Below are 10,605 nucleotides of genomic sequence, written 5' to 3'. Positions count from 1 at the left end.
TAGAACGTATTTTAAGCAGGTAAAAATCCAGACTACTCCAGTACACACAGTTTGGCTAAGTTGAGAAAGCAAATGAAGTTAAGTTCTGGACTTAAACTGTGTTCTGAGTTAATACAGGGAAAAATATTTGGTCACTTCCCAGTAGTTTGTGGCAAAGTGAATAGAAAGACCGCCTTTTTTTTTTTTTTTTTTTTTTTTTTTTCATTTATCTGAAAACTTTATGGAGTACTTAGTTATCATAACCTAATAACCTCCAATTTTTGTAGGCATTTGGCATAGCTGCTGATGAAAACTTTGTTATCACCACAACAAACAGGAAGGAAATTACAGAAGACAGCTTCAGTAAGTATCTTAGACGGCAAAATAAATACAGCTGTTTCTTATATTGATTGTAAAGACTGTATGATGATTGTTTATATTCTCTGATGTGCAATAATTAACTGGAAGTACAAATCCTATAATAGTTTTGAGAAGAATAGTTACAAAATTGGCTTTCACAAACAGGTTTTTAACAACTACTCCTTAGTATGATGACAGTTATATAAGGTAATTTTTTACCTTCCATTACAAATTCTGTAAATGATAGGAAAAAATGCCATGTAAGTATCTGTCACCTGAGAAAACTTGCATTATTAAGCTTGGAAACATGAGAAGATTTTAAATTAAATGTCATTGCTAGGAGGCTGAGTAGTTGAAGCCTAAGAAAATACAGAGATTACCTGAGGCTAAACCTGTACTGGTTTTGAGAGCAGAAGTTGACTGGTGCAGTGAATGCTCTTCACTATACTTTGTATTTCATCTTCGCTGCAGGCGAACTTGTTCAAGATGGAGTCACTTTGTATCTGCTACAGTCAGTTGATCAAATGCTGCTTTTGGCAACCAAGGAGCGAATTGACTTCCTGCCCCACTATGATACACTTGTTAAAAGTGGGATGTACGAGTACTATGCCAGTGAAGGGCAAAATCCTTTGCGTAAGTACTTGCCAAAATAACCTTGTGGAAATTATGTTTGTATGAATATAATGTAGTTATAAGCAATTTAACTTTTAGTTATAGCTGGTGAAAAAATAGTCTTAACTGTAAAAGAAAAGTTAACTGTGTTCTTTATACAAATTTTTCTTTTAAAAGTGACACAATATGGCCATGTTAAGAATCCAGATTTACAGAGGTACCTACTCAAGTACTTCTTTAAAAAGTTTGAATATTTTAGAAGTAAAATGACTACAGTATTGATAATAATCTTGCAGGTGTCGTCCAGACAGTTCAGCATTTGTGTTATCAGGTTCTTGTCTCCTGTACAGACTTTGTTTGACTTGGTGACCAGTTTTTGTATGAGCTACATACAAATGAGAATTCTCATAAATGAGAGTTTTGTCTGCCATCCCATCTGTGGTTCTGCAAGGCTTAACTTACCAACAAGAACAAGTATTCCTTTAAAAGCTGCTCCTTTAGTTTTTATCTAACTGATATATTAAATATGTAACCAGCACTTTGTATTGTTTTATTGAAAAAACTAATTTCTGTTTATGGCTTCTTTGAAAATTCTGTCTGTGGCTATGATTACTTTTTAAGTATTGTACATATTAGGTACAGCAGGCTCAAAATTGTACAGAAAAAACTGCAAGCATCAAGGCTCAAGCATTATACCATTCCCGTGGCAATTTCTGTTTCAAAACGATCTCAACAATGTCTATACCAACTGTATTTTGAAGTACAGTTCTCTTTTTGCCCCCTCATGCTTTCTGCACTTCATCTGTTCCCTGTCCGCCCAAGACACTTTTTTGGTTCAGGTTTGGGGGCACTGTGCTCAAAGTGCGCTGGTAGTTTGGTTCGTGATATGTGTGTATCTGTGCACAGGAGTTGCTGTATTAGAGCTCACGAAGCAGTCTGTCTAGATCTGTGCTTTGTTCTTACCAGCAGCCAGTATCAGGTACCTGAGAAATACTAGGGAACAGAAAGGCCATGCAGAGGTGCAACAAAAGTGATTCAGGGACTTTTGAGTTCCTGTCTATGGACTGCTCTTTTTTTGTTTCATAGTTTAGAAAGGCTGAGAGAGCTGGGACTCTTTAGCCTGGAGAAGAGGAGGCTGAGGGGAGACCTTATTACTGCATACAAGTATCTAAAGGGTGGGTTGAAGGAGGATGGAGCCAGACTCTTCTCGGTGGTTCCCAGTGACAGGACAAGGGACAACAGGCACAAGTTGGAACATAGGAAGTTCTGTTCTAACACACAGAAAAACTTCTTTACGTTTAGGGTGCCAGAGCACTGGCACAGGTTGCCCAAGGAGGTTGTAGAGTCCCCTTCTCTGGAGATTTTCAAGACCCACCTGGATGCAGTCCTGAGTAATGTGCTCTAGGCAGTCCTGCTTTAGCTGGGGAGTTGGACTAGATGGTCTCTAGAGGTCCCTTCCAACTCTGAAAATTCCGTGATTCCGTAACTGGGCATCTTTAGCATTCACAGTATTTTGTGATATTGAGCCCCCAGCTTGATTGCATGTGATGTGAAGTGTCATGTCTTTTTGTATATGTTGAATGAGTTACCAGTTTTGTCGCTTGTTGAGCCTACTTTGTATGCTGGGAGAGATCATAAAGCATTGCTGGCAGATTGGCTGACTTAGTGAATCACACTTTAAACTAACAAACTTGGGGGTTGAGATGAAAATCCCACACTAGTGGGCTCACACTAGTAAGCACTACATACTAGTGTACTCACAAGCAGCAGGGTGGATGAGCGCTCCTACTGAAGTAGTGAGGAATGACCACAAACCCTCCACAGAGGTTCCACCAAAAAGGTGAGACAGTCAACAGTCCAACTGAAGTGTCTCTACACCAATACATGCAGCATGGATAACAAACAGGAGGAGCTACAAGCCACTGTGTAGCTGGAAAGCTATGATCTGATCACTGTCACTGAAACTTGGTGGGGTGACTATGATTGGAGGGCTCCAGTTGATGGCTATAAACTGTTCAGGAGGGACAGGCAAAGAAGGAAAGGGAAGAGGTTGCCCTGTATATAAAAAAAATGGGTTGACTGCACAGAGCTGTCTTTGAAAATCAGCAGTGTACAGGTCAAGAGCTTATCAGTGCAAGTTAGAGACCAAGCCAGCAAAGGAAACCTCATGGTTCGTGTTTACTACAGGCTGCCTGATCAAGGGGAGGATGTCGATGAAGTGTTCTTACATGAACTACAGGAAGCATCATACTTGCAGGCCCTGATCTTGCTAGGGGGCTTCGATCACCCTGACATCTGCTGGAAAAGCAGCACAGCAAGCTGCAAGCAGTCTAGAAGACTCTTGGAGAGCATTGAGGGTAACTTCCTAAACTAGGTGATAGAAAGCTTAACCAGAGGAGATGCATTAGTGAACCTGTTGCTCACCAATGCAGAGGAACTTATTGGAAGGCTCAAGACTGGTGGTAGCCGGGGCTGTAGTGATTGTGCCCTGGTGGAATTCGTGATCTTGAGGGGGAGAGGCTAGGTGAAAAATGTATAATCAGGACTCTAAACCTTAGGAAAGCAAACTTTCAGTTGTTTAAGGGACTGGTGGATGGGAGACCCTGGGGAAACTGCCCTTGGGGATAAAGGAGCAGAAGACAGCTGGCAGCTATTTAAAGACTTTTTTTCCTAAAGCACAAGAAATATTGATTCCCATGTGTAAGAAATCAGGCAGGGAAGTCAGCGTGGCTGAGTAAGGACCTCCTGGTCAAGCTGAAACACGAGAGAAATACATAGGTAGTGGAAGCAGGTGCGTACATCCTGGGAATAATATAGGGATATTGCCCAGGGGTGTAGGGATGGGATCAGGAAAACTAAGGCACAGCTGGAGCTAAATTTGGCAAGGAATGTGAAGAATAATAATAAGGACTTCTACAGGTACATTAGAAAAGGGAGACTAAAGAAATTGTACCCTTGCAATAAATGAAGTAGGGGGATATAGTGACAACTGACATGGAGAAGACTGAAGTACTAAACATTTTTTTTGCTTCAGTTTTCACTGGCCATTGTTCTTCTCAAGGCAGAGACTGGGGGAATGAAGTCCCACTCATCGTAGGTGAAGATCGGGTTCAAGACCATCTGAGGAACCTGAATGTACAAGTCCATGGGACCTGATGAGATACTTCCTGGAGTGTAGAGGGAACTGGCAGGTGTAGTGGCTAAGCCACTCTGTCATATTTGAAAAGTCATGGCAGTCAGGCAAAGTCCCCAGTAGCTGGAAAAAGGCAAACATCACGCTCATTTTTAAAAAGCAGGACTCCAGGAACTATGGACCACTCAACCTCAGCTCAGTGCCCAGTAAGATCATGCAATGGGTCCTCCTGGAAGCATATGGATGACAGGGAGGTTATTTGAGACAGCCAGCATGGCTTCACCAAAGGCAAATCATGCTTGACGAATCCAATGGCGTTCTGTGATGGAGTGACTGTATTGGTGGATAAGAGAAGAGCAACTGATGTCATCTACCTTGACTTCTGTAAGGCCTTTGATATGGTCCCACACAACATCCTTCTAGCCAAATTGGAGAAATGTGGGTTTGATGGGTGAAGTATTCGATGGGTAAGGAATTGACTGGACGTCTGCATTCAAAGACTTGCAGTCAGCGGCTCAGTGTTCAAATGGAGATCGGTAATAAGCGATATCCCTCAGGGATCTGTACTGGGGTCAATACTGTTCATTATCTTTATTAATAACATAGTGGGATTGGGTGCACACTCAGCAAGTTTGCAGGTGACACACAGCTGAGTGGTGCAGTTGTTACATCCTTGAGGGAAGAGGTGCCATCCAGAGGGACCTTCACAGGCTTGAGAAGTGGGCCAGTGTGAACCTCAGGAAGTTGAACAAGGCCAAGTACAAGATCCTGCACCTGGGTCAGGTCAATCCCCAGTTTCGATACAGACTGAGGGATGAGTGGGTTGAGAGCAGCCCTGCAGAGAAGGATTTGGGGATATTGGTGAATTAAATATTGAACATGAGCCAGCAATGTATGCTTGCAGACCAAGAAAGCCAATTGTATGCTGGGCTGCATCAAAAGAAGCATGGCCAGCAGGTCAAGGGAGGTGATTCTCCCCATCTACCCTGCTCTTGTGAGACCCCACCTGGAGTACTGCATACAGCTCTGGGGCCCCCAACACAAGACAGAGATGGACCGTTAGAGCAAGTCCAGAGGAGGGCAATGAAAATCATCAGAGGGCTGAAACACCTGTCGTATGAAGAAAGGCTATGAGTGCTGGCGTTGTTCAGCCTGGAGGAAGGTAGGCTCTGGGGAGACCTTATTGTAGCCTTTCAGTACTTAAAGGGGTTTATAAGAAAGATGGAGAGACTTTTCACTAGGGCCTGTAGCAACAGGACATGAGGTAATGGTTTTAAACTGAAAGAGGGTAAATTTAGATTGGACGTAAGGAAGAAATTCTTTACTATGAGGTTGTTGAGACACTGGAACAGGTAACCCAGAGAAGCTGTGGATGCTTCATCCCTGAAAGTCTTCAAGGCCAGGTTGGATGGGGCTTTGAGCAACCTGGCCTAGTGGAAGATGTCCCTGCCCATGGCGGCACTGGACATCCAGCATTGGAACTAGATGATATTTGAAGGTCACTTCTGACCTAAACCATTCTAGGATTCCATCATCTCTTGTTCACTTTTTCTATGAACTCTTGGGAGTTTATTTTTCCAGGCACGTACAGTCTGTTATGCTTAATTAAGGGTGTTTTTACTTTTTGAACAAAACAAAGCTGAGGTATAGCAGTGTAAACTAGCCTGACCATTCTGTGCGTAGCTTCTTAAATTGAACTTGGTGCTTCTGCCTCTCTAGCTCAGCTCAAGGCTTTTGGAAAGAAAGGCTAATTACGATTTCATTTCCTTCTGACATGGAATTGATGGTTGCACCTGACATTGTTGAAAATGAAGGCCTCTGGATGGTAATCATTACCTGCGGTAGACATCCAAGAACTTTTCACAGAAAGATTTGGAGGTCTTGGACATGTGGAACTATTGTATGGCATCCTAGAATAATTTAAGTCAGAAGGGATCTCTGGAGATCATGTCATCTAAATCCCTGCTCAAAGCAAAGTCCAGTTGAGTTTTGAATAAGTCCAAAGAGTAGAAATTCCAGAACCTGTTTGATTACAAAATAAATATGTCTTTGTCTAATGAATTTTCCATGTTTCAACTTTTGTTGGTTGCTTCCTCTTCTATCACTGTATACCTCTGAGAAGAGTCTATTTATGTTTCCCTTTTAAATATATATAACATTGCTGGATAAGGAGTTAATACTGTTGTGCTAATACTAGCACAACAAAACTTGTCTGACAAGAAGACGATGAGAGCTGGAAATTTGGAGCAAGGGCCTATACTGCAAGAATGCAGAGATGAAAGATAGAAAAATGAAGAAATCTAGTCCTCTGTCATATAGTTACTATAATTACCTTGTATTAGAACTGTTAAGCTTTGAAGAGGTATTTGTAGTCTGTGGTTTCTTGTATTCATTTTTCTGTAACTGTTTATCAAAACTCCCAATACCTATCTCTCTATTAAAAAGTCTTAGAAGAAAAAGATGATTTTATAGTCAGAGTCAAGTATCATCCATTTAGCTTTACTTATAATCGCATTTAAGCATACAAGTTTGTGCATTAAATGCAAGATAATGCATGGTCATCCAGTTCTCCAGTGGAACTTGAAGAATTTCCTTCTTTTTTTATGGTGGTTTGTGTCAAGAAAACAAATGTTTAAACAAGTTTACAGTTTAGAAATATGTTACACTTTTAAAGATTTGTGGTTTCAGTGTTGCTGTTTTGGTGTGCGTTTTTTTAAAGCAAAATTTAAATTATTAAATCAAGAAATAAAATGAATACATACTGAGGACTGTAACTCTTCTGCATTGGAGAAATTCCCCAGTATGTGCACAACAATCCAACTCTCACACTGTTTTCATTGTAATAAACAGCACTGCAGTCGAAGAGTTGGTTTGTCAGAGGTAACTGTTACATCTCATAAGATCTTCATGAAGTCATTCAATACTACACTTCCTATAAGCATTCATGTAATTTGTAGCTACCACTCATCTCCCACGAAACACTGAGCATTCCCTTGGTAGGAAAACCTCTTTTTCCTTCTCTCAACAGACTTCACAATAATAATATGACATGAAAAAGGATAATGCATGCATATGTTCAGTTTTCCTTTAGTTCCTCACACACATGATTTTGTTTCCTTTTCCTTCCTTTTCTTCATAAAAGATGTTTTCTACTTCTGTTGCCTCACGTTTTGATCATTTCCCTCTACATAACTCCAATGATGACCTTGATACAAAATCTCTGGATGACACAAGAGGTTAAATCTGCCATCCACATGTAAAGATAGTGCATTTAACAACGTGGTTTGAATGTAAAATTTAGCAGAATCTTTCACATACTTATTTTTGTTCCAGAAGTGTGGAAACAGGAAGAAAGTATATCCACAAGAGAGCAAAAGACTTTGATCATGCCTGTCAATGTCTGTGGGCCTAGATACCAAAGTTTCTTGACAACTTGTGGTTTAAAAATATTTTGAACTTTTGTTTGGGTCCATCTGGCAGTATCATCAACCTACATTTGCTATTTTCTCTGCATGTCTACTGTTGCCCAAAAGCCTGAAGCGTATTTATTCATGAGCTGGAGAAGTGATTTGAATATGGGATCTCAGGGTTGTCTTTGTGAAGTCCATTGGTTTTATTTTGGTAATAAAGCAAACTTCACTACTCCTAAGGGAAAAGTAAACTTTTTGCTACGTTTTCCTCTTTCATGTTATTGCTAAAGCAGTTTGCTAGGGTGCTTTAAATCATTATTTTCTCTAAAAGAGAGTGAACAAGCTTCAGACATTTGTGAGAAACTTTTCATATGCATTTAAGCCAGTTCTTGATCTTGTCTGTGCTCAGCAACAGGTGACACAAGGAAAAGGAGGATTCCTGCTCTGAATGTACCGCATGAGTTCATATTGCTTCCACAAAAGCCTTTAAAATGGTCTAAAACTTCTGGTACTACCTGTGGTCATAAGTGTTCAATTCTAAGGAGACTACAGTTATCAAGACTAATAACAGAATAACTTTTAGATCCGCTTCTGTAATGACATTACTGGTATATTTTTTTCTGTGTTACTAATTTTCACTTTTTGAGACCCTAGTGAAGTCATTTGTGAAGTTCTGCAGCACGGCAGTAATTAATATTTGTAAAACAGCCATACTAAATTATCTGTCTACATCTGTTTATTATGTACTAGAATTGACTGTTAAAGCAAATAGCAGTTTTGAGCATGTGTAAGTGTACTGCAGCTGATGCTCCGTATTTGCATCATCTCTAAGGGCATGCCTGACCACTTCCATGTGTTGATGAAGGCCCATTGTTCTTTGATGCGTAATAGTAAATATGGATCACGTAACTGATGCTCAGCTCCTGTTAGCAGTAAAGAAATAGAATGGAAAATGTTCATTTACTAGGGTTGATCAATCAGAGTGAATTAATCTGAACTCGATATATTTTTTTCAGATTAATGCTGTTGTCCTAAATTCATTACAATTTTTCTCTAAAGTTAGGTACTCCTAACTTTAGGTAAGGACTCCAAGTGTTAGTGTTCAGAAACAACAAACTTGTGCAAGTAGTTTGGCTGCTATTTCTGCTGTGTATTGATTGCCACATATCTGACAGAACTTGGTTGGATTTTCTATTCACTAAATTCTTCAACCATTTTTACAAACTTCTTTGTGGTGTTTTTGTAAACAAATAACTTTCTGTCTTGGAAGTTGTGCAATATTTCCATTCAGTTTTTTTTTTTTTTCAGTGAGTTCATTTTTTCCTCAGTATTTTAACAAGTTGTAGTCAATTTTTTACATACTTTGGTCATTCATATGAATCATTCCTAATCATAGAAAAGTTTGTCTTGTGGTAAGGAGCCTGTTAGTTCATCATGGTTCCTGGGTACTTCCAATAATTGTTTTCTTACCATCAATAGTGATATGAGAAATTCGGTGATGAAACAAATCGTAAAGTATATGTACAAAAGCTTCTTTTTTCTTTTTTTTAATCAAGATGTTACATAATTTTGATGGTTCTGATAGTGCCTAGCTCTTGTCTGTGTTTAGGGAATATGTTATCCTAATTGCTCAGAAGAACTCACACTCACACTGTGAGTGTGTGTCTGTTTTCTGAGTGCTGTCTTTCAAGAACAAGATTTTAATAGGGTTATTTTTCTTCAATTTCTTTAGCATTTGCCCTTGCTGAATTGATTGACAATTCTCTGTCAGCTACATCCCGAAATATTGGTATTCGGCGCATACAGATAAAATTGGTAAGATAAAAATGTTCTGCCTTTTTTCAGGTGTAGTTTGCATTATCTTTTTTTGTTGTTTTTTTTTTTTCTGGTGCTCCTTGTTTTTTGTTGTTTTTTTTTTTCCCCCCCAAAACAGTTATTTGATGACTCCCAAGGAAAACCAGCTGTTGCTGTGATTGATAATGGAAGAGGAATGACTTCTAAACAGCTTAACAACTGGGCCGTATATAGATTGTCAAAGTTTACAAGACAAGGTGACTTTGAGAGGTTAGAAAGTTTTAATCATTTATATAACAATTAGCAAACTCTGTGAAGGTTCACAGAATATCATTTAAGACATACCTCTGTACCAACACTTAGCTAAAACCTGTCATTCTATTATTATACATATAAATAGACACATATTTTTTGTAGGTAGGAAACAGAGAAGCTTCATAACACAAAACTGGTCTTCTAATATTAGGATACTGTGATAACACTTTGTTATTCTCATAGACTTTTCTAAGCTGTCTTTGACTTACTTCCATACAGTTAGGGGCATTCTGTGTTCTGCAGACGTTTTTTTATAGTGCATTCAACTGTTACCTGGAAGCCTTTCAGTAGTGCATCAAGCAATGCATTCGTTGTCTGTTATGCTACTGGAATAATGGATGCAGGGTTTTGGTTTAGGTTTTCCTTTTTTTTTTTTTTGGGTGGTACCTAAATAGCGTACAATATAGTGCAAAATTATACCTGAAGATATCTGTATTTTTTGAAGGAGGCTAGGCAAAATAAACGTTTTGCATTTAAAAAAAGAAGTGGAGGTTTATGGTGGGTTTTGCTACTTCTGAATTCATTTTACAGTTTTTTTTCTCAAGTGGTCTTCCATTCAGCCAGACTTAACCCTAGTGTAGAAAATTCCAGAGAAGCAGTTATGTAAGTTCTTGAGCTGTAGTCACTTTTTAAATACCTTAAGACTAGGAAAGAACATGTGAAGAGAGGATCACAGCCTCAATCCTAACTAGTTTGTCCTATGAGAAACTAGTAAAAAATGTAAGGGGGCAGTGGAAAAGTGATAGTAGAGCTGAGGAGCGGTTTTCTTGCATTGGAAGCACCTCCAAACAGAATGACTAATATCTATCAAACAAGTGGAGATAAGTGCATAAAAAGTGATTCTGTGCCATCTAATCATTTGTAAAGAAATTTGCTGCTTTCTTTTTAATTGCTGTAGGTGAATTTAGTAACAGAAATGTTACTAAAAAATGTTACTAAAAGTTTCTTTTTCTATCAGATTCTCCCTGCCAAATAGTGTCCCCTCTTTCATCTGAACTTCAG

At 39.1% G+C, this 10,605-nt stretch overlaps 1 protein-coding gene across 1 annotated transcript in view; it reads left to right on the top strand.

Moving 5' to 3' along the window:
- The first annotated feature begins 278 nt into the window (after nucleotides 1–278).
- SMCHD1 (structural maintenance of chromosomes flexible hinge domain containing 1) overlaps nucleotides 279–10,605 on the top strand; it is a 75,313-nt gene continuing 64,986 nt past the window's right edge. The window contains exons 1-4 of the mRNA XM_009886643.1: nucleotides 279–342; nucleotides 811–972; nucleotides 9,227–9,309; nucleotides 9,428–9,558. Of these exons, the coding sequence (XP_009884945.1) occupies nucleotides 864–972; nucleotides 9,227–9,309; nucleotides 9,428–9,558 (323 nt within the window). The 5' untranslated portion in view covers nucleotides 279–342; nucleotides 811–863. The remainder of the gene's footprint in view (nucleotides 343–810; nucleotides 973–9,226; nucleotides 9,310–9,427; nucleotides 9,559–10,605) is intronic.

This window comes from Charadrius vociferus, unplaced genomic scaffold (assembly GCF_000708025.1).
Source record: "Charadrius vociferus isolate BGI_N301 unplaced genomic scaffold, ASM70802v2 scaffold45, whole genome shotgun sequence".
Classification (NCBI taxonomy): domain Eukaryota; kingdom Metazoa; phylum Chordata; class Aves; order Charadriiformes; family Charadriidae; genus Charadrius; species Charadrius vociferus.
This window is presented reverse-complemented; position numbering and strand designations above follow the sequence as displayed.